Source organism: Condylura cristata, unplaced genomic scaffold (genome assembly GCF_000260355.1).
Source record: "Condylura cristata isolate star-nosed mole 26May11 unplaced genomic scaffold, ConCri1.0 scaffold00010, whole genome shotgun sequence".
Classification (NCBI taxonomy): Eukaryota; Metazoa; Chordata; class Mammalia; order Eulipotyphla; family Talpidae; genus Condylura; species Condylura cristata.
In genome coordinates, this window is record NW_004567111.1 from 37,591,404 (window position 1) to 37,616,949 (window position 25,546).

The window sequence follows — 25,546 nt, forward strand, 5'->3', positions numbered from 1 at the left end:
TAAATGTTATCTCTGAATACATTTAATTTTTTTCTTTCCTTTCAAGATAAGCTTTCATTGGAAGGAATAGTGGTACAAAGAGCTGAATGCCGACCTGCTGCCAGTGAAAACTACATGAGATTAAAGAGGTTGGTGTTTTTTGACTTTAATATAACTAATATTTCCTTTTTGAGACTGAAATTCCTATATTAGAGTGTCTATTGACTGAACAAAAACCCAGTTATTGTTGAAATTGTTTGCTTGAAAGGCTCTTTGGTTTAAGCCAAGTAAGAATTGTTTGGAAAAGTAACTTTAGAACCTGGACTGTTTACGTGAGATATTTTAAGCTGCTATGTTAATATGACCCAGAATCAGTGTTTTTAAACTTCTTTGTCTAGTCGTCCATGTAAATCTTGATTATCTAAGGATATATTTTATTTTCAAATGCTACTAATTTCCACATTGAATATGTGTTATGGGGGTGGGGAGAGCACATGGGACTGTAATGATAGCACATGGGTGAAGTGGAGGTGAGAATTCCATAGGGGCTGCAACTGAGATGAAAAATGTACAAAATGAAGAATAATGTAACATATATAAAATACATAAAAATAAAAATAGTGGCAATTTAAAAAAAAAGAATATGTATCTAAAATAGTTAGCTATATTATGCATAGTTCAAGAATATCCCTTTGTCTTGTATCTACAGAGAACTTTTTATGAACTAACTTATTTTGAGAATTTGCTTCACTTTCCTCTCACCCCCACTTTTGTATTTGGCTAATATTTTGTGATAATGAAAAATTTTGAGTACAAATTCTTGATACTGTTAATTTTATTACTTTAAAAGAAATCAATTTTGTAAACCCTAAGGAAATATATTAGTATTTTACATGTTTGTAGTTTATATTGAATGTCTTTCACCCACATGTAGTTTAGAATTAAAAGTTTGTCCACTCATTCAGTACTTACTATACAAAATTGTAGTTAACAAAATACACCAAGATCTCTACCTTTTTGGAGTTTAAATTTCAGCACATTGTAGCTACTCAGAACTGGTAGTTGAAAACACATTGTTCAAGTGTTAGCAACAGCTTTTCTGGACGTCAGTGCTCTCACCTATAACAGAGGTGGATAGAGCTAAATCATTACTGAATTTCACATTATCTTTTTAATTTTTTCCCATTTGTCAATTATATTAGAGTCTGTCTCCTAGGAATGAAACAGATGATTTTCTTGTCCAATAATTCCTCTCATTTAAATGCCTCTCCCCAAGGCAAATAAAAGGATGACTATCAAAGTGAAAAAAATTTTTTAGCAAAATAACTGTAGAACACAGGCAGGTAGTATTTCTTTCTTGTAGTCTATGAAGTCTGTAATACAAGGCATTTTGAAAATTTATCTTCAAATAAACTACTGAAATTGGAAAATGTAAAATCTGGTTACTGAGCTACTTACTTACTAAGATCTTATTCTATGATAATGAGTTTTGGTAAAGGTTTCTAATAATTTCTGATGAGGAGATCTAGCAAGTCACCTGTAGTGTTTATGAAATGACTGCTATTTTCTTATCAAGAAAGAAATTAAAATTACTTAGCTTTATGAGTATACTAAAAGACCAGCCATTGCAGATCTCAGTTATTTAGTGGCGTAAGGAAACAGGATGATTCAAGACATCAAAGTCACATAAGTTTCATAAAATAGATGATGCCTGACATAAGCCTTGAAGGCTGAAATTTTTTGGCTAAATGGAAAAGGTCAAGAGTAAGTACACTTAACAAGCCAGGGAGACATGCAAGTACAATGACTTAGTTCCATAAGCCTGGAATGCAGGATTTGTTGGAGGGGACTGCAGAAGCTCCAGCCCAGACTATTTTGTTAACTCCAGACCGACATAGCCAAAGCCTAGCTAAATGTCCAGTAGGCATCGTAGATGTGTCAAAACTGAACTCCTAATCTTTCTCTGAAACCTATCATATTAGCAGTCTTTCTCATCTGAGTTTATGCCAACTCAGTCGTCCTATTTTCTCAGTTCTAAAATCTATTATGTTCTTGACTCCTCTCTCATACTCGTCATCCAATGTGTCAGAAAAATCTTCTTAACTGTACCTTTAAAATATTACACATATATGGGCCCTCCCTGGTGGCTCAACAGGTAAGGATGCAGGGCTGCAAGCTAGTCGATTCCTGGTCCCGGAGTGATCCACATGGCATGGCAGACCTCTCCTGACCCGCTCACTGCACCCCTCAACAGTGTACTTTGTCGATCTGCCTGTTCTGCTCCCCGCTCTGTCTCTGGTGAATCTTCTCATTGCCTCTGCACCTCTGGCTTCCATATGCATAAATAAATAAATCTTTTTAAAAAATTACACATATACACCTGAGAAAAGAAAGCAAACACTGTAAAAAATAAATAAATAAAAGAACAAGGATGTAAAAATAAAATTATAAATTAACAATAAAATACTACACGTGCACAGCCTGACCATTTCTCACCACCCACATGTTCTGCCGCTAGTTCTGGGTCACTGCAATAGCCTTCTCCAGGAGTTCCTGTTTCTATCCTTGGTGCACTATAGTCTGTCCCAGCACTCAAAAGATCCGTTGAGATCATGAAATCATGCCAGTCTTCTGATCACATGTCACTTGTTCTTCCTGTATTACTCAGTAAAATTCAAGTTCTTCGAATTTTCTACAGGGACCTATATGATCACCCACCATTCCCGGCACCTTGTCCCCAGCTTCATATGCTTTTTCCTCGCCCTTACTCCCTCTGCTCCTGCCACACTGATCTGACAGTCCATGAGGACACTAGGCACACTTCTGTTATCAGGGACTTGGCAGTGAATGTTCTTTTCTATCGAGAACATGCTTGTTATAGACACTTGCATGGCTCTTTCAAATCTCTTTTCAGATACTACTCTTCAATAAGCCTTACCTAACTACTCTTCTTTCTATACTTGTGTTTTCTTCATAGCACTTATCACTTCTTAATATACTAAATGATTTCCTTGAGTATATTTATTGCCAACTCAGCCTGTTGTAGTATTACATTTTAAAATCTCATGATTCATTTAGCTGTGGGTGTGGTTTCAGTTCTAATACCCAAGTCTTTCATCCACTTTGAATTAATTTTTGCATATGGTGTGAGATAATGGTTTGCTTTCATTCTTCTGCATACAGCTGTCCAGTTTTCCCAGCACCATTTATTGAAGAGACTTTCCTTACTCCAGGATATGTTTTTGGCTCCTTTGCCATACATTAACTGTCCCATATGTGTGGCTTATTTCTGTACTCTTAATTTTATTCTGTTGTTTGGTGTGTCTGTTTTTGTTCCAGTATCAAGCTGTTTTAGTTATACTAGCCTTAAAATACAGTTTGAGGTCTGAAAGTATGATACCTCCTTTCTCTTTCTTCTTTGTCAATATCACTTCTGCTATTCCATATAATTTTAGTAGTATTTACTCCAGTTCTTTGAAATATACCATTGATATTTTTGTTGGGATTGTGTTGAATCTGTATGTGCTTTGGGTAAATTCATAGGCGTTCTTTTTTAAAGGGTATTCTAGATGTCTGTTTTCTACTGTGTAGTGTGTACATAGTTCCATGTCTTACAAATTATGAACTTCATAAAAACAGAGACCATGTTTTTACTTCCTTTGTTCCTTTGTTTTACTTCCTTTTTTCTTTTCTACTCTCTCACCATCTTTCCATTCCTTTCTGTTTTATCTTCTCAGTACTTAAGCATAGTATATTACAAATAATAAATATCTAAATGTAGTGGGTTGAAATGAATTGAAATAGAAAGAAATGTCAAAACATACAAATCATATTAGAATTCAGCTTCTTCAGTTTTTTTTCTCAGAACTGCCCTTGAAACCTAGACCTAATTTTCCATTTCATATGCTTATGCTTGTGTGTGTGCATGTGCATTTATTTTTTTTTGAGGGGGGAGAGAAAAATCAGTCCCTTTTATTCTAAGACACCAAGCAGTAGGAAACAAGTTGTGACTCATACTGTTTCCTTGGGAGAGGTTACCAAGCTGTACCTGCCTAGATTTCTAATGTCTCACATTATGGTAAACGTTATCTTAGAATAACTTATTGTAAGGGAAAAGAAGAGGACCCCTCATTCAGTAAATCAGTACATAATTTGTGGGCGATGTGATTCATGTGAGAACTAGATACAAGCCCAGCAAAGTTTCTGCAATTAAAATTTTTGCCTAACACAACACTGAAGTATTTTCTTCTTGACACATTTAAATTAGAATTTGCATATATTTCATACTGATAATTTTGACTATATAAAAGTTTCATAAAGAATCATTTTGAGTGATTTTTCTTTTAAATTGAGATGATTATTTTATATCTACATCCCTTTATATTTAAAAAAGAAGAAGTACAAAATGAATTATAAATCAGATAATCATATCCTTTGCCATTTAAAATAGATTGCATCTCATCAAATTAATGAGAATTAAAGCAGGCATCCACCTGAGAGGATGCCGCCCTGAGACAGCAGTATAAGCTGTCCCAGCTAAACTGGGATGTGAACTTACTGTGAATAGCCTGGATACACTACAATGCTTACCTTTTAAAACGAGAACTGACGGTAACAGTCATGTAGAGAAGTGTATAGTACAAATTCTAGGCTAGAGCAAACTGCTATGGTTGAATTGAACTATTCTTTGTTTCCCAGTAACCACATGAAGTTGGGAATATGATGATGCTATGTGAATTTTTATGTAAAGTTTATTAAACAACAAAATGAATAATGAATGAAAAGCAGTTTTCTACAAAATCACTTTTTTACTAATCCTTTAATAAAAGTTGAGGTTACTGTAGTAACTTAGAATTCTCTAAAGACAATTTTATGACCAAGTTAAAAAATACTGGATTTTAACTTTCTGGTGATCTTGTTTGAAACAGTTTTTATTGAACAGATATTTTGACAAATGTTAAGGTCAATGGTTAATGCACTTGAGTCAGGATGCTTTCATTTGCAAGAGTCAGAGAATTCAGTGCAAACTGGATTAAAAATAAAGGAAGGTCATTGACTCACATAACTGGAATCCAGTGATATAATAAGCTTTAGCTATAGCTTTTCTAGAAGTTCTGAATGTCATGAGTAGTCTAGCGCTGTTTCTGATTTTCTTGGGTCCATCTTTCTCCAGCCAGACTATCCTCACACAGATAGCTTTGTTTTTGTCCTAATAGCCAGATGACCACCTGTGGCTCTCAGCATTGTTTTCCAGCTTTATTTTTCTTATGGGGCCCCAGGAATTAAGATGATCTTGTTTTTAACCACAATTAAGCCGATTGATCCCTTCACTTCCTTCAATGGGTCAACATGGGTTCTTTGTCCCTGAACCAGTAAATGTGTCAGTGAAGATGGAATGCACAGATTAATGATTAGTGCCTACCTCTAGAAATGTAGGAGTTAGGATCAGTCTAAAACATGTCACTGTTCCTCAGCAGGGAGGGGTAGAGTGGATGCTAGAGGGACAATTAAAAAAAAAAAATCCACTGAAAAAAACATTTTAAACCAGAAAGTGTCAAAGAATAGGAATCATTCTTCAAGGACAGATCCATCTTTGACTGCTTCCCTTGACAAAGGACCATTTTATCTTCCCATAAAGGATTGAAAAGCCATTCTAGATCTATAAAGGTACCTTGTGGAGCTCTGAAGCCTCCCTCGTTGCACAAGGGGTTAAAGCACAGCACTGTGAAGCTATCTGCAGCCACTGTAGCATGAGTTTGGTTCCTGGCCAGGGCACCAATCCACATGGCTCAGCAGAGCTCTCCTGTTTCACCCACTGCTCTCCTTAGCAGTGTATTTCAGTTAATCTGCTGATTGTGCTCCCTATTCTGTGGTGAATCCTCTCACCCCCTGAACCTCTGACCTGTACCCCAGTTCTTGCATCCATAAATAAATCTTTTTTTTTTTTAAAGGTACCTTGTTAATAGGATGAGGTAGTGAACAGGTTGAGCTGCAGTCAGACTGTCTAAGTTCAAACACTGCCTTCCCCATTTGCCAGCTCTCTGATCTTAGGCAGAGTATGTGACCTTTTGTGCCTTCATTTCTTCATCTGTAAAATAGGTAATGGTTTGAAGTTTGAAGAAAATAATACTATATAATACACGACATGTGTGTCATAGGCTTAAGTATTCAATAAATACTGTTAGATTTATGATAGTTACCAGAAGCACGTCCTGAGAAAAGACTTAGATGCATGGAATCAAGCCTAAATAGAAACAGAACAGAAAAAGAACTAAAGCTGGGAAAAAGAATCTAAAGGTTTTATTGTCAAGTCCATGTTAATAACTACCCAAAGTGGTAGTTTAGAACTACAAAGATATTATCCAAATTCAGATTTAGGGAGCTGGGTTAGCACTGTCTTGGTGTTCTTTTCATCTACTCCGTTCTCTGTTGTCAAAGACTCCTTGATATGGTCATCGTCAGTCCCATGTGTATATCAGAAACCCATAGAATTTTAGTTTATATATCTACTGGATATTCAGAATCGTTCTGTAAAGTGTTAAGAATAATAATCCTGAAATTTTCCCAAGTAATCTTTGGAAACAGTCTTATCATCCTCTCCTACAGTGATATTTTGGTTGATGACTCTTCTGAGGTATTCAAATGTATGGTTTTAAAAATGTAGCTCTTTTTTAATCAAAGGTTGTTTTTCTTAAGGACTAGGGAACAGGAAGTGCTTCTGAAGAACTAACACAAGAAGGCAGCTAGACTTCTCTGCCATACAGTTACCCTTGTTCTCAGGTCCTTTACCCTTGAACTTTTCCTTTTTAATTATGTGAGTTAAATTACTTGATTATGTGAAAGCTGCTAATGTCTTCATTAAAATACAATAATTTTTAAATGTATTAGAGACAACTGTAGTAAAAATGCAGAAGTACCACTGGAATATAATTAGTCAGATGTTTTACCCAGAATTTTTAAAGACTAAAACAGATTTTTATAGTGAATGCCAGGAGGTGAAAGGAAGACTTCTTAGGGAGATTGCCTGGGGAGACTGCCCTCTTTTTTTCTCTGAAGATCTGTTGCAGCTGTCCCCACAATTCTTGAACTGTATACACTGCCCCTGATGATTTTACTATATGATGAAATAAAGATTTCCAAATGACTGTGCAAGCTATTGGATATACTCATAAAGAAACAAAGTAGTCACATAATTAACAGAGATTTAAATCCCACCCTTGCAAATCCTCTGATATTTTCACTTTAGGATCTGGCTACTGTGTCATCTTCAATATCTCAAATATTTAGGATTTCCCACTTCTCCCACTCTTGTGGTGTTCTCAGGGCTCTGGCCCCTTCTGCCACTATTATCAAAATCATTCATATTCACTCCTCCCCAAATGCAAGATGTGCTTTCCTATCTCACTGTCTGCAGTGCTCTTTCCTTGCTATTCTGCTTACCAAACTCCTATTCATTCTTTAAGATTTGGCTCCAATGCAAACTCTCCCCACATCTTTTCTCTACACAAAATAATAACCTTCTCTATCAAGCTAATCCAACACATTTTCTAATAAGCCACCAACCACATGTTTTGCTTTACTTTTATTGCTTTTGTTTATTTCTCTACTAGAAAGCTTCTTCAGGTCAGGGACTGTATCATCTTTGTTCTGACAGCTTTATGTTCAATAAGTGCTAGTAGAGTAACTGACAAAAATGAATAGAATGAAGGATTTAGAGTTGAACCTTGATTAGTGAATCTTTCTAGAGTTGATGCTTTTTATTGAAATGTGTTGAACTGTGTTTGAGATTTAAATTATAACTCATGAGAAGCAGTATTGGCATGTGGTAGTGTTTCTACAAAGCTTCACAGCTTTGCAGAGTAAAAATACCTTCGTACAGTTTCTTTTTGTTCTCTCACAGTTGAAAATCAGTAGGGTTAACCTTAGACAGAAGTGTGAAATCTGGAAAGTTTATCTTTATTATTTGGACATTTCCTTTTCTCACTCCTTTCCCCTTTAGTAAGTACTGTCTATCTTTAGCCATTTACTTTTCACCTATTCTGACCCTTTCTATTCTGTCATTCCTGAAAATAGAGTGAATGGATGTAAATCAAACTGGGCATTTGACTTCTAAGCCTTTTATCACTAAATATGAAATAATAGCCATTAGATTACCAATTCACGGTATTTGAATGGACAGATTTCTTTCCCCCATGAGAAATAAAGAAAAGTCACTGAAATTATACCTTTTACGGGTTAGCTTCAAACACAAAAAATGACTAGTCCTTTTAGTTTGCTGGAGGATTTGTCACCAAGACAACCATCTCTCAGTCCTGGGCCAAGTGGGCAGAGCTGACCTAGTTGGATTTGTCAGAGGTCTGTTCTGAGGCCTTAAAATGGAGTGAATGTGACCCAAAGAAGTGGCCAAATTCCTATAGGCAATATCAGGCCCATCCATATGGTGCCTTTATGCAATTTTTAAAAGTCAAGGCAGCCCTTCTTCAAGTGTTTCTCATTGGTGGTAATTTACAGGTTTCATTGAACAAGGCATACTGCCATCTGCCAGAATATTGTCATGATAATTGCATAAATCTTTGCTGTATCAAATATAAATGTGTCCCTCAATGAGGCACTGTTGTGTACTGTAGAGCCGGGAAACCTGGGAACCAGCCACAAGCTAGTATGGCCTATTTTCCTGTCATCTTACTTAAAATTAAGTTGCTTGCCTGGTCCTTACAGGCATTAAATTTTTGACCCTTGGCCTGTGATTCTCGAAAGACTAAGTAAGACAAATATACATGCTTCTTAATAAGGAATGAGGACCCCACTTTTAATACAGTGAATCATAAAAATAATGATTATCAAATGGGTTATCTTACTACTAGGAGGGAGTAATTTAAACTTTGAAATGTTCAGGCTTCCAATATTTTTAATAGCTTATTCCATCAAGAAGAAGACTACACTTACACATCTAATATACTACCCCTTTTCTTAAAGCCCTCATGTTATTACCATGGGATGTATTGTTAAAAAAGAAAAGAAAAAGCCTTGAATATTTTAAAGGAATTATTGAGTTTATAAAGAGAATGACAAGATTTTGTTTTAAGAATTTTAAAAACTGCTGAGAGGAACTGATTTTCACACAGGTCAGGTCAGCCTATATAATTGGTCACCCACTCTAAAATGACTTCATTTTAATTAAATGTTGCTTTAAAAAAAATTTAAAAACTCTTCCATTTTCACAAATAAGAACATTATGTCATAGTGATTTGCCCAAGTTCGCCATTTGTAAATGGCAAAGCTGGAATTTAGACCTAGATCTGATGATTCCATTGAATTAGATGACATGCTACCTCTTCCAGATTTAGTAGAATCAAAATCTTAACTGACTTAGCATTTGAATGGAAGAGAACTTTTTCTTCCTCTTAAACTGCATTTTCATCCTTATATTGGATGATCATTGCCCAAATACCCCCAACGTAAATACTGTTAGTGCCATGGTTGTGATACATTTTTATGACACATTATAAAATGTAACAAGATTACATAAATTTTATAGTTATAGAAAATATAAAGCTTAAAAAAGTAACTTGTAAGCTACATAACTAGAATGTTAATCTAATTCTAGATCCTGCAAGTAAAAATGAACTTTAATAGCAAAACTTTTTTTTCCAAAGACTTTTATGTATACAAGAACTGGGGTACAGGTCAGAGGTGCAGCAGGTGAGAGGATTCACCAGAGAAGAGTGGGGGACATAACGGGTGGATTGACTGAAATACACCACTGAGGGGACAGGAAGTCTGTGGTGGCTACAGATAGCTTCATAGTGCTGCGCTTTAACCCTGTGCCACAGGGAGGGTAATAGCATAACTTAATTGAATTTTAAAGCTACATCTGTCTTCAGGGAAGTGGTAAAATAAGTGATTTTATAGATTTTTTTTTAAGATTTATTTATTTATACATGTAAGAGCTGGGATTCAGGTCAGAGATGGGGCAAGAGGGTGAGAGGATTCACCAGAGACAGACTGGGGAGCAGAACAGGCAGATCCAGTGAAATACACTCCTGAGGGGAGTAGCGGGTGAACCCAAAGAGGTCTCCCACGCCATGTGGATCACCTCCCTACCCAGGGATCAAACTTGTACTGCAATGGCTGCCACTAGCTTTATAGTGCTGCAACTTAACCCCTGCTCCACCAGAGAGGCCCTGTAACTTTATATTTTTATGAAGATTATTATTTTATTTTTGTGAAGTTTAAGTAAAAGCTGTATACTTTGGGGTGGCTTGATGAACTAATAGTGTTTTGCTTTTTTAAATACCTATTTTGTAGTATACCTTAATGTTATTATTGTCATATACCATGTATAATTTTTTTAGTGATTTTGAATGCCCCAAAGGTCTAAAATCTTTTTCTTCTGGTGTGTTCTATACTTAAGAAAAACAAAAGGAAGAAATTAGTAATAAAATTTATGTCAAGGCAGAAGCTTTCTAAACTGAAAAAAAAAGACATAAAGGAAATAGAAGAAGAAGGTGTGGGCTCTTAGTTCATACAAACCAAAACATGCTAGTGAACAGTATTCCCACTAAAATGCAGCTCTATGAGGATAAAACTTTTTGTCTACTTAATTCACCAGTGTATCTCAAATGACTACAAGATTGCCTTGCATTTAGTAGATTCTCAGTAAATATTTGTTGAAGAAAGGAAGTGTGGAAAGTTAGGAGACATTGGGTTTATGTCTTTGTCTTGCAGGCTGCCCAAGATTTTGAACACGAGTCATTCCTTTTTAAGTTATTGCATGACAGGTTGATTCATATACTTCTGTTACTTCCCCATATTTCACACTTCATAAAAGTGTCATTTATTTTTCATTGTTAAACAGATACTTACTGAGCATCTAATATATACCAAGCAATGTAACATTTAAAAGCAACCGCTGTTTATCTGCTTTGAAAAATGGATCATACATGCATACTAAGTTATAATTTACAATGCTGTATTACTGTATGTAATATTAAAGATTGACATAGGCAATAAAAACCAGGTTTCACAATATGCTGATTTGGTGAAGTCAGAGAAAATAGTTATAGACTGATTAGAGACAGAAGTAGGGAGTAAGAGATTCTAAGCTAAAGTGGCAAAGCATAATCAGGGCTAAATTAACAGGCGTGAGTGTTTTAGGAGACTTACCAGATCCGCGTAGTAGTACGTGATAGTTTTAGTAGAGGGAGGGCTGATTATAGGTACTTCAGTGTTAGACCAAACAAGCAGACTCTTCAGTTATAGACTCACTGACTCAAACATTTCATTTTGAGAAAGGTTCCTAGTTCCAAGGCACTGTCCTTGGCTTACTCTCCTCCCCTGGCTACAATGACCTTCGTTAATTTTCCCCTTGCTTTAGTTGTCTCTGTAGCACCTAATTTCTTGAACTCTCCTCCCCTCCACATTGTCTTGCCAGGTGACTTCATCCACTTAAAAATATAAGTACTTAGCAAATCCAGAATTTGTATCTTCACCCCAGACCTCTCTCCTGAATTTCATATTCATAGACATACAACATTATCCTTGGTAGCTCCACTCAGAGGTCTTACTTGTGTCTTTACTTTATATACCTCAAATTGAATTATTGGTTGTTACCTCCAAGCATTGACGTAGTTCTTTCCCTGCTCTTCCCTTTTCCATTAAAAAATAAAGAGGGTTGGGGGGGGGGTGGAGAGTTATCCATGATTCTTCTTAACAAGATACAGCCAATCTATCTTTTAATTTTGTCACACTATACACCTTGACCTGCTACTTACCACCCCTGCTGCTGCACAAGTCTAAACTGTCTTCTTCACTTACCTATATTTAGGCTAGACACTGTAATTTGTAAGACCTATTCCAAAATGAAAATACAGTGCCCCTTGTTCATAAATTATTAAGATTTTAAAATGGTGATGGCAGTGCATCTAATCAAGTACAAAACCCTTCTAAGAGTGGACCCAGTGTGACTGCAGGGCATCTGTCAGTGAGTTGGCCCTCCCCTCTGCTGCTGCAGTGGCCTCCTAAGTATTGGCTCACTGCTTCCCCCTAGAGGCCATTCTTCACATAGCAGTCAGAGTAGTAGTGATAGCATCAATTAGATTATAACACTTCCCTGCTTATAATTTTAAGATCCTACATGACCTGACTTTCATAACTTTCTGTAGTCAGATCCTGAAAGCTCTTCAACAACTTCTTCCATGATACCTTCTCTCATTCACTGGGAAGTTGTTCAAAATGACTAGGTTTAGTTGGTTGGTTGGGTTGTTTTGGTTTTTTTGGTGGTTTTTTTTTGTCCCTTCAAATAAGAAAAGCCTATTCTTCTTTTGGCCTAAGCACAAATCATTCACCACATCTTAAAATATCAACTTCCTTTTTTATCATGCAGTTCTAAACTCTTATGTCACTGACTTACATAGGCCCTTCCTGACCACTCCTAAGTGAAATAGTGTAGCCTTCTCTCTCCCTCCCTAGTGGTTACTTGCTGAACCTCTTTCCAAGTTTGCTGTATTCTTAGCACTCATTATTGTGTGGTGCTGTTAATTATTAATTATGACTTATTGACAGTATCCCTACAATCTAATGTGATACTTGCCACAGGATGATGTTCAATAATATATTTGTGGACTAAATGAATGTTGTTGTTTTTTTCATAATCTGTTAAATCCTTTCACAATTTGGAGATTTATCTGAAGATTAATAGTTTTTGTGTGTGATAATTTTTTATTAGCTAGATTCTCACAAAACTGAAATAATTTAAATTAAATCCATACATTCCAAAGTTGATTTTAAAATGTCAAATTAGTTTCTCTTTAAAATGGCATGTCTTTCTGTGGGGGTGAAGTGGGGAATGGGATCAAAAACGGGGGGGGGAGGGAGGGAAATGCATGGGACTATGGTGGTGGCACAGGGGTGATTTGGTGATGGGAAACCCGCGGGGATTACAATTGAGATGGAAAAAAAATGTGCAAAATGATGTAAAAATAAACTTTTTAATAAAAAAAAATGGCATGTCTTTGTTATGACACAGGCTACATGTAATATAACTTGGACAAAGAATTAAAGGTGCTATTGCCTGTTGAAATTAAAATTAATACAATAGGGTACACAGAGTTCACCCTCAGTCAGTATTTTAGACCCATTATCCCAAAGACTTACAACCCAAGCTCCACAAACATATGTAAACATATTTGCTCAGAAATCATGGAACACCAGTTGTGTGCCAGATACTTCAAAGGAAAAAAAAATTTTCTGCTCTTGAGTTGATTACTGTAGATACTATGTTCTTTGATTATAGTGTTTTGTGTTGTTTCTAAACCAAAGTCCTAATTTGTTTCATGAGCTACACTTGATCTTCTTTTAAAACATTACCACATCACCTAAAATGATGCAGTTGTACAGAAGCGCTCACACATACACTTTTTAAAGCTAACATGAATATAACATATTTTAAATTAACTTACAAATCTGTTGTTTACCAGTATTGTCTGGTACACCACTTTTAAAGGGGTGGGTGTGGTGACGGCCAAATGCTATTGTTCACAGCCTTTTTTTTTTTTTTCTACAGACTTTTAATACATATTACATAATTACATTTAGCACCATATGGTGTTTTATTGCAACTCCTTTAATCACTACCAGTTTATACTTCTATTTGTTATATTTAGTGCGTTCAGTAGCACCACTTTTTGAAATATAAATTTTAGATATCTGTTTTATATTAAAAGGTTATCCTTTAAGGGATCACTTTAACTTAGTTTTTCATACAATCCCCGTTTTTTAATAAAGCGGTAGATAACTTCAGATACTGTCAGGAAGGAGGATTATTTACCTTTTCACTGGATGGTAACAGCGTTTTACTTTGTTCACTCTCCTCTTAGCAACTATCATTTTGTCATGTTGATTGTGTTACTGTCTACTGCAGCCCTTTTCTTTCTTCTGATTGAGTGTTTTTAATTTCCTGTGAGCTAGGAAACCAGTTTTAAGATTCTTCACTCCGAGTGAAGGTCTAATGGACTCGCCTATGAGTCAAGTGCAAGAGCTGTCATGCTTGGCCTGATGACATCTGTTTTGGTTGCTGAAATGCTCTTTTTTTACTTCTTTCCTGATTCTGATTAGGGCAAATTCACTGTATTTAGTAAGTCACAAAACAGAGAATATGTAGAATATCCAATGTTGGAACCACTCCTTTGGCTCACTTAGGCCTTTGGTTAACATGATACACTTGTACCATCTAAGTAAAACTCAGATATATAATAAAGTCTTGCTAATTAAATTCCCTGACATCTCTCCAAGTGCTTTGCTGTGAAATTGAATCATACAGATAAATGAATTCTATTAAGCTGTTGATTGCCGAAGCTTATTTCTCTGCTCTTTATTCAGGTTTCTATCATGGATAAAACATGCAATTTCAAAATAAGTTACGTGTTAACAGCATATCAGGATACTCTGCAGTGAGTCCCAGTGTACATAGGAGGCTTTCTTTATCGGGCATTGTGCTAGGCAGTATGCCCACAGTGAATAAGACAGGGTTTCTGTGTTTATAGTGCTTAAGTACCCAGTTCTCAAACTGTTATGTATGTATATAAATCACCCAGGAACTTTATTTAAAATGTAGGTTTCAGGACCTAACCGCCAGAGTTTTTTTTTAAGATAATGGGTCTTGAGTTGGGACTAGAAATATGCATAGTTAATAGGTGACCAGATGATTCTGGTGTAAGTAGACCTGAGAATACATTTTGATAAATATTAGTCTGGCAGATAAAGAATTCTTAGCATAGATGCTCAGTCTTCAAATACTTTATAAATGAGAATATGGTGCTATATTTAACCTGATGACTGTTTCATCTGTAACCTAAACTCTCTCAAAAGTCTGTTTCTTAATTGCTGGCTTATGGTTTAACTTATTAACATTTACAGTAGGATAAAATGACTTAAAAGTATAATTAAATCTAAGTGTGATGGCTTCTTAGCTCTTAAATATTTCACCAGCAATCAGCTCCATAAGAATAACACTGGCCTAAGACAAACTGCCTCCCAAAGACAACAGTTATTTGAGAACTAAAGTTCTTTAATCTTGAATCCTTTTGTACCTACAAATTTTATAGCATGTATTTGTATTCTACAATTCTGTAATTCTATAACAGGTAACATGTAACCAAAAAATAAATTTGAGAATGTATGTCATATTAAAACTACAGCTCTAAAACTGTATCATCGGTTACTGTTCCGCTGCAGATGTCTGTTCAGCTCGCCATTCTTTGTGATGCCCTTTTCTATCAGCATATCCTAAAGGGTAGGTAGAGCTTTCCCTCTTGTAAGCACTTTCTTTAACTTTCCTTTCTTCAGGGATTTGTGGTACCATTGTATCATAACTTTCATGTTTACATTTCTAGCATCATATTTCATAGGTCTTTTCTACTTCACCATTCTACTTTCATGTCAGAAATGTACACTTTTAATTATGGTAGCTTAATATTGGTTTCTCCTGTTATTGGTCCTGACTCATTCTAGCTCTCCAGAACCCTCTTAAATTCATTGTCACATAAAGTGTCATACCGTAGTCACACTGTACTTCACCTTCAACTTACAGTTTTGCTTCTCTTCCTCTCTTTGTATTGATGTTCGCCCCAACGTCAGTCTGTCCTTAACCTGGCTTATTCTTACTCCAAGAACTAATCTTCATTTTAAAGTGAACCTTTCCTGTAGTTTCACTATTTTAACAACAGATTTCTAATAGCTCAATGGTGTAGAAGAGCATCTGTAGCCCAATTGAAGTCTCCTGACACTTATTCTTTGTTTCTTCTTCCCTCCCACCTTCCTTCTTCCTTTGCCTTCCTTTTTCCTTTCTTTCCCTTTCTTTCTTTTTCCCTAGCCCCTTTCTCTTTTGGTCTTACTTTCTCTTTGAACTTCTGAAAATTCTATACCATTCTTGGAATTTTCCACCTTGTTCACCTTCCCTTCTTTGTACAGTAAACTCCTGGTTGAGCCATCAGCTCTCCAGAAAGCCTTCCTAATTTGTCCAAGCAGTTACTGCATCTTCCCCATGTAGTTTACTCATCTCTCTATTGCAGCTTTTACTGTATACTATGATTTACCTCTTCCTATGTTAGTTTTCATGATTGATTGACTGATTAAAAGTATGTCCTGGTGAGGTATAAGGTGACATGCTTCTCACAGTCTACTGAATGATGGTAGAGATATGTGTTGGGGGATTGCTGGTGGCTGGTAAGAAGGCTAAATAAATATGTATTCATAAAAATCAGGTATTACTTTTAATGCAGTTTTGTAAGTAGCAGTGAAGGTGGGTAAGAAAGACATTTACATGTAGATCTTGGAATGGTGATCCCGAGAATATTTTAGACACTCACTGACAGAAAGGAAATCTGGTCCAAAATAGTGATATATGGGATTTTTTATTTATTTATTTATTTTGGTTATCTTTTTATTTTAGAAATAGTCAAAACACCTAATTAGGCTGTATTCTTAGTTCAGATATATAAATTACAGGTCATCCTCACTGCCCCCATCCCATTCTGCACTCTTCCAAGGGAAAAACACCAAACTTTCAATTTAATAAGGAAGGTAAAACAGGTACATAGAAATGTAGGTGAGGGCCCTCCCTGGTGGTACAATGGCTTAAAGCCCAGCACTATGAAGCTATCCACAGCCACTGTAGCACAAGTTCAATACCTGGTCATGGAGGTAATCTACATGGCACAGACGTCTCCTGACCCGCCCGCTGCTCCCCTCAGCATTGTACTTCATCAGTCTGCTCCCCACTCTGTCTCTGTAAATCCTCTTCACCACCCCTACACTTAGTTCTATATGCATAAATAAATAAATCTTTTAAAAAGAAATGAAGGTAAAAATTTAATAATGGCAACCCATGTGTCACAGACAATAAGTAATTATGATAGGGGAGGTGATTTCAATACTGATCTGTATATCTCTAGCGGTGCTTAGGAAGAAGTCTGTTGTGGCACAAGTCATGGGATAAATAAATTAGGATTAGAAGATCCTAAGAGGAGAATTTGGGGAATGTTAGTGTTTTAGTAAACATTACTTTTATACTCTGATATCTACTCTTAAGGCAATGATAGGTATAACATTGTTCGATGTTTACTAGAAGTCAGTATGCTTGTATATTACCAGTTGTTTAAACAGTATTGGTAGTTTTGAAAAACAAAAAATTTTAACTTGTGCCAGTACTGCCAGTGTGCTTGTTGATCATGAGGTGGTGTGACTATTCATAACGTTATGCTTTAGGCAACTAACTACATGTCAGGTATTACATTTTACTTTATTCTTGTTATATATCATCAAAAGGTCAAAAATCTTTGTTTAGTTCTTATATAATACTACCTGTAAGTTCTTGATGGCAATATAAATTCATGAGGAAAATACAGAAGCGTTTGGGGTTTTTTAATTTGCAGGTAGTTGTTTTTGTGAAGTTAGAGTACAGTGGAATGCTTGATAATTTTAACTTCAAGGTAATTTTATAATCTTTTATCACTGTGTTCTAGAAGTTTATATCCAATATTTATTTTTATTGCTGAATGTAAAAAGTTTGAAATCTTTAAAGTTGGAATGTGCAGAAATGTTGCCTCTTTGTTCAACATTTTGATGGAGAGCAAGTGGGATCATATGGCCTATTCCCCACTTCACACTGGAAAATCTAAAGCAGTGAATCAACAGGAGTCCTTCTTTCTCTCGTGGCCCTTCTAAATGACATTCTAAATGACTTTCACTCTTTAATGTCAATGTCAGCCCCACGGCAGCTGGTCCTAACCCTTCCCCTGTGAGCGCTCTCCCTAGAGCCTAATCACTCCTCTCATTTTTTTTCCTGATTTCATTTGGATCTAGTTAGCACCAGAATCTCTTTTCTTAATTTTTCAAGAAAATTCAGCTAAAACAATGTATTAAAATTTACCTTACTTTTTCAGAATTTCTCTCTGAATACCAGCCTGCATTTGTGGCCATACACTGCCAGATATTTCCCATCCATTGTTGCAGCATTTATAGTTTCATAGAGTCACTAATGAAGTAGCCATTTGCTATATTTGCTTAGTCACCATGGCAACAATGTCTTGGTTAGTGTACGCCTGGGTAGCTTCCTACAGTTTGACATGATATGTAGCTGATAATTCTGATTTCTACTCAGAGGCAACTAGAATTTTATAGAATGGTATTTTTAATTTGCCGAATTATAGCTGTTTGATCCCCCTGTTGTCTACTGTTGGCACCTATCATGTAGTCTTAGGATCACAGAAATTTTAATTTGGAAAAATGATTCATACTTGCAGTGAGATGTTTCTTCTGTCATCATAAGCAGTTTATTTAATCACTCACCTAAAAGAGGGATTGGAGACATTATCAAAAGCTTAGCAATCAGAGCTACTTAGTAATCTTAGGTGCTAATATTTGAACCACTTTAAATAATTCTGGCTGTAAGACTTCCATTTAGAATGTAATAAGTGTGAAAATTGGAAAGTACTTATCGTAATATTTCCAACCTTTGTCTACTTTGTTAGGTTAGTCTCTTTGAACTACATTACTTTATACGTTTCTTCTCCTGTACACCAGCTTTAACTTCCTTTACTCATTACTCTATTTTTCTCTTTTCAAGTGTATTTCCTTTAGATGTCACATAGCATAAACTTGTAACTCACAGAAAATGCATATTCTATACATTATTTGAAAAAGATAATGTGACTTGTTTGTGGTGATGTGTTCCCACCTAATTCAGTACGCCACTTGCTCTTGTTACCTTGGTCTGTTCCATGCGTGCAGACTTGCCGTTGCCTTTAGCTAGCAACATGAGAGGGAATTAGGAGAAAGAGCTTTCCTCCAATAAGCCACTACCACAGCAGAAAAAATGTAGGAATTTATGCTTTCCTGCTAGTATCAACTTACTATAATTCAGCTTTATCAAAGATGTCCACCAAAGCCACATGTATAAAGATAAATGACCCACTGTCCTAGAATAGTAGTTTAGGAAAATAAAGTGGATTTTGCCCATCACTTCTCAAATATGCATCACAATTACAAGTAGCCTATGTAATAATGTATGCCATTCATATTTGTTGAGCAGAAAACATTTTTACACATTTATTTTGTGCCATTAATAGCAGCTACTCTGACCAGAACTACATGAAGAATAATAGTTTGATATCCCTAAGATTTTATAGAGATTTAGGCTATAAAATAAATGATTAGAAGATGAAGCTGCTTTTTTTTTATCTTTATAATATATTTTAATTAACCCTATATCTAAAATGTTGTGATTCCCCATTTAATTGCTGTAAAACTGATTAATGAACTAATTGGCATTCTTTTTCCATACTGTGACTTCAAAATCTGCAGTATATTTTACAATTACAGGATTTCTCAATTCAGACTAGCCCTATTTCAGGTATTCAGTAGCCACATATGATAATTGAACATTATTGAACAATGTTCCTCTAAAGAAGTGATTTTACAAACACACACCATCTCTCTCCTGTGTCCTTGATTCTCATTAGATCTCACATCCGAGATTCTGTGATTGTTGCCTTTTTCTTTGTTTGTCTTGTTGTTTTTCTAACATGGAGAATCATATTCAGCTCTGACCAGATTTAACATTCTGGCCTGACTTCTTTTTTACCTTTTTCCTAAGAATCACAGTTTTTCTCTAGCCCCCATTTCAGCCTTTGCTATTAAAAAAAAAAAAAATAGCATGCAGTTGTGTCTTGATTAGGCACATATTTATGATTATTTCCTATGTCCATGGTTTGCTTTTTTTTTTCACTTACCTTTCCTTTTTTTTTTCTCTAAAAGTCTTTATTTAATTTATATGTTTGGTTTCTGTATATGCCACAAGTAAATGAAATACAGTGTTTTGCATTCTCCATCTGACTTATTTCACTAAGCATAATACCTTCTGAACTATCCATTTTTGTTACAAATGGCAGGATGTCATCTTTTTTTAATAGCTGAGTGGTATACCATTGTCTATATGCACTACATCTTTATCAGATCATCCATTGCTAGGATGTTAGGTTGTTTCCAGTTCTTGGCTACTATAAATAACACCACAGATAGACACAGGGTTATGTGTGTGTGTCCTTGAATTAGTGTTTTTGTAATTTTCTTTTTCTTTTTCTTTTTTTTTAAGATTTATTTATTTGTACATACAGTACTGAGGCCAGAGGCTCAGGGGCGGTGAGAGGCTTCACCAGAGACAGTGTGTGGAGCAGAACAGGCAGATCGACGAAGTACACTGCTGAGGGGAGCAGTGGGCGGGCAGGAGAGGTCTGCCACGCCATGTGGTCACCTCCGGGGCAGGCGAGGATCGAACTCATGCTGAAGTGGCTTTAGCTTCTCAGTGCAGTGCTTTAACCCACTGCGCCACGAGGGAGGGCCATGTTTTTGTAATTTTCAAGTAAATCCCCACAAGTATAACTGGATCATACAATTCTTCTGTTTTTAGTTTTATGAAGAATTTTCATACAATTTTCTGTATTGACTGTACCAATTTACATTCCCATCAAGAGTGGCTAAGGATCCCTGTCCACATCTTCTCCATCCTTTTTGATAATAGCCATTCTCATCGTTTTGGTTTGCATTTCTTTTAATAATAACTGATATAATATCTTTTTGAGTGCCTGTTGTTCATCTGCATGTCTTCTTTGAAGAAATGTCTGTTCAAACCTTCAGCCCATTTTGTAATTGGATCATTTTTGTTGTTGAACTTTATGCGTTCATTATATATTTTGTATGTTAACCCCTTGCTGGACACATGATGTGGAAATGATCTTCTCCTGTTCAGTAGAATTTTGTTTTGTTTTGGTTATAGTTTCTGTCACCATGCAAAAGCTTTTATTTTTGATGTAGACCCATTTTTTTTATTTTTGTGAAGCTGCTTTTAAATAGACCTAGCAATGCAAATAAAATAACACAGTCTAAATCCATAAGGCGTCAGTACTGTTTTCACCCACATCTCGTTTAGAAACCCTTCTAAATTCTGCTAAATTTATTGCCTTTGTACAGTAGCTATAGAAAGCCTAGGTTTGAATAAAATCAGGTAGTATTTTATATATTTAGAAAAACTAGACTGAAACATTTTGTAGTACCTCTGTACCTTTACTAATATCAGAAAGAAATGTTAAACTCACAGAATGATATATTCCATTCTTAATAAATCTGACTTCCTGTCATTGTTGCAGAATTCCCCATCCAGTGACATGAAACCAAAAGCCTGTTGTCAGTCAGTGTATAAGCAGTTCTGGAAACTGGCAAAAAAATAGTTGAATGTTTGTGAGAAGGCTGGCAGCATGAACTGACAAAACTGTAACAATAGAAAATCTATGTGTAATAATTATTCTCAGCATGGTGAAATACATACCCATTAGTGTTTCTGTTATGAAACTTGAGTTAATTTTATTATATTAATGACAGTTTTGAGCAGTTTATCTTAAGTTTTAAAGAATTTTGTTCTGAAAGGTATAAAACCTGTATGAGACTTTAATATCTCAAAATCAAATCTCAACCCTAAACTAATGAATGTATTTCAATCCTAATGAAAATAGAAAAGGTTTGCATTTTGTTTATCTTACAAGTAATGCATTAGAATCCATTATTTTGGCCTAACTTGAGTTTTCTTCTTGACTTCTTAGGACAAATTTAAGAAAGAAAAAATAAAAGTACAAGTATATTTTATATTTGGTGTTTCATTAGCAGTTACAAATGCTAATGAAGTTAGTGAGTTAAAAGGTATTTTTATGAAATTGTTTATGTCCATATACTTTAATTTCTATATCAGCCATATAGCCTTTCCAGTAATATTTATTTTACTATTTGCCCTAAGAATTAAGAACTAAGAATTAAGAAATTAAGAACTACAAAAGTAGAAAAGTGATACTGAAAGAAACTCTTACTGTGGCATTTTTATCCATAATGGCACTATCTAAGTTTCATTTAAATTCTTAAATAAATAAACTAGCCAGTTCTTAAATATTTCTGGTGAAGATACATTTGATGTGATTATAGACTGCATGGCAGTCCCCACGAAATCACTGAGAGCTGCCACCCTGGCTGTTTGGCCTCAGTTTTGAGTCACACATCATAGTGGGATTCTGTACACTCTGGGTGTACCTATGGAACCTGCAACAAAGTACAAAGCTTATGACAGTTAATTAGCTAGCAGCAGAGACTCAATTAGTGCTTATGCATAACTTTATATTTATGGAAGTAGTCAAGAAGAAGGAATGAATGATGAAATCTGAGTTCTACATAATAAAATAGTGTCAAAAAGATCTCTAAGAGCTCTCTAAATAAATCCCCCCTCCATGCCGCATACATGTGTATGAGAATGAGTGTAGGTAGGTACTGGGCAAATATTTGTAGGCTATCCAGATTTAATCTTTAGGAAGCATTAGCAGAAATGAACCTAAGAATTATTGTTTAATGTTGCCTGAAGACATGAGTCTTGGCTATTGCATTAAACATTACACATGAAATAATCTAGAATTATATTTTAAAAATCTAGAGAAAATGAGCTAAAAAGGACAAGGAAGTGAGAAATTGGAGCATTAATTAGCCAGAGTAAACTGAATATTCCCAGTAAAGGAAGGATGAGGAATAAAATAGTTTCTTCTTTCAGTAGCACCCACTGTAATTTGTCTGAAGGTGACCCTCTCTCTTGAGAAGAAATGTTTATCACCTCCTTGATTACACTTCAGTATGATGAGGGGAATCTGGGAGAGTATACATTTTGAGACTAATAGTTTAAAAAAGCTTATCTATCATGAGTTAGCTGTATCCTGAATTATCTGCAAAACTTGAGAGGTTCTACTCAAAAGATATTTTGCCTATATCTCTAGTGAATTTTTGAATTCAGTGATTTAAGTAACCAAAACTGCAAACTACTACATTTTAATGTCTTTGATATAAATTATAGTTAGTTCTAATTAGCTCTTAAGAACATTGCATGTCTTACCTATAGCTGGACAGCATTTAGAAGGAAATTTCCTTATCATCTAAACATCAAAGGAGATCAAAGAAAGTAATTTTAATTTATATAGCCAAATAACCCTGTCAAAATAAATGATGAACACAGATTCTGTAAATCTCAATTTTAAAAATCAAGTCAGTGAGCCAGAAAATTATTAAAAGTTGTATTTATCATCGTTCAGCACTGCTGCTTGAGTGATAACAATGGCAAAGAGCAGCAGCCTAAAGCGGAATCCCCAGCCTTCCCACTAGGAAGTCTCACCACTCTGTCTCATCTCTGATTACTGATTTGAGTCATAAATATTACTCTTCATTTTTGTAGAAAATCTTTGCCCCTACCCTGGGAACCATGTCAAATTATTTAAACCTTTTACTTCTGTTAGAATTTGAAGAAAGGATATAAGTTAAAAGTTCCTAAAGAATGAAACTTGTATTTTTGTTATTATTCATCATCCGTTGGGGTTGTGGGCTTTTCATTTCTAGCATAAACAAGGTAACTAGTTAGTCATGTATTGATAACTAATAAATGGTTCCTGATCAGCTGTACTTTATTTTTTTTTACCTCATGTTTTTCTTTGTGTCTGCAATAAAAGTGGCTGGAGTGTTTGATTAACAGGAAGGCATAATCAGCAAAAGATTTCTTCCTTCAAATGCTGCCTTCTCCTCCCCCTTCCTTCTTTGCCAGCTCTCTCCTTCTTCCCCACTCCCATACCCATCCAAACTTACAAAGTGAAAAGAACTTGTTTTCATGAAATGGCATAAGAAATCATGCCTGTATTGAATGAAACAATGGATAAGTTGGCCAATATTTATGATTATGTGAACAAAACTTAAGGCAGTGCAAACCTTACATATAAACCTGTTGCTTTCCAGACTTAGAAGAATCAGTTGTCTGTGTGAACTGTCCTCTGACCCTTATCTTCCTACTTGGGCATCAGTTGTATTTCATGCAAGTGGACTGTTTGTGGCTTAGAAGTAATGCTATTGCTTAGGTTAGAGGTATCTACTGGAAAAGACTTTGAACACAAGGTAATAAATAGACTGTATAAGGAAAGAATGGGGGGGTGGGAATATGTGAGGTAGTAAAAATGTCTGGCCATGTAGTAAATTACTGTGTTTTGTACTGTTGAGTGGAGACTTTGTGTTATTTAGACAGCAGAAGTAAATATTCTCTGGAATGCTGGCAATACACTTCTTCTCAGAAGTGAACATTTGATAAAGGATTGATAGCCTTAGTATTCCCTTAAAGAACAGGAATTAGGCAGTAATTAAGGAAAACAAAAACTAGACACTTAGTAAAATGTCTTCTTGACAGGGTCATTTATTTTACCTTATTCAACACATACCAAAATCTTGTGGGTGACTGTTGTTTCTAACAAGAATCTGGGAGAAAACAGTCCAGCATGAGTCATCATTCTTTTGCTGGGTAGAGGCCCCTTGTGAACAGTTAGCTAGCTAATGTAATGGACATAACATATTTTCTTCAGTAGCTACAAACATTTTAAGTTGAAGTATATGTTTACCAACTTGAAGTGTCTGAATTGCTTCATTATAGTTAAGTTGTAATTATGATATAGGTGAAGAGCACTGGATAAGAAATCTTGAAATATTTTCCCTCTCTGCCTCTGACACTGCCTGATCATAGTCAAAATCACATTATGCTGGGACTTAATTAGTAATTTGAATTATAATTTTCATGTAGAAGAATTCATCTCAGTGTTACATCTTCCACTAAGAGGAAACTGTTGGGTTGAACCTATAATATAAATTGTTAGCAAAAAAAGGGTCACATTTGGGTCTCGTTGGTGACACAGAGGTTAAAGTCTCAGTGCTGTCAAACTGTCAAGCTATTGCCAGTCACGTGATATGAGTTCAATTCCCCACCAGGGACCTGACCCATACAGTGCAGCAGACCTCTCCTGTCTTGCCCACTGCTCCCCTCAGCAGTGTATTTCAGTCAATCCACCTGTTCTGCTTCCCATTCTGTCTCTGGTGAATCCTTTCACCACCCCACCTCCCTACACCGCTGACCTATACCCCAAATGTTCACTTCTGAGAAGAGTGTATTCTTATATGCATAAATATATCTTTTTTTTAATGGTCATATTTCTGTTTTATAAGAGATTTTTTTGATTCTTTAAACACCAACTGGAAGACACTCCCCTAAGAGCAGCCTTGTAGAGTCCTTCAGCCTCCCATGAATTGCCCTTAGAATGAGAGTGTGGAAATGGAAGTGCAAGGAATGGCTGGTTTTAGAACACAACTGAAAACCTAATGCCATTGTTTATGACACACTGTGTTATGGCTTTTCTTCTCCTGGTAATAATTCTTAATTCTTTGTTGAAAACAAAAAACAAAACTCTAAGAGATACACTCACTCACAGAAAGCAAGGTCAGTGGACCTGGCATAGCTAAGTAAATATGTTTTTGGGTTTTGAAGGAAGAGAGATTGCCCCTTTTAAAGGTTGAAATAGTTGATAGTTTAACGAATGATTTCACATAAGCACCTGACCCTTCATCTTCTTGAGTAATTAGAAGATCTGAGATTTGTCTTGTCCCCAATATGGGAAATCCTACA

At 35.6% G+C, this 25,546-nt stretch overlaps 1 protein-coding gene across 1 annotated transcript in view; it reads left to right on the forward strand.

Moving 5' to 3' along the window:
* Positions 1-25,546, forward strand: part of GTF2F2 (general transcription factor IIF, polypeptide 2, 30kDa) — a 126,889-nt gene that overhangs the window by 67,053 nt on the left and 34,290 nt on the right. Inside the window, exon 5 of the mRNA XM_004680138.2 lies at positions 47-128. Coding sequence (XP_004680195.1) covers positions 47-128 — 82 coding nt within the window. The remainder of the gene's footprint in view (positions 1-46; positions 129-25,546) is intronic.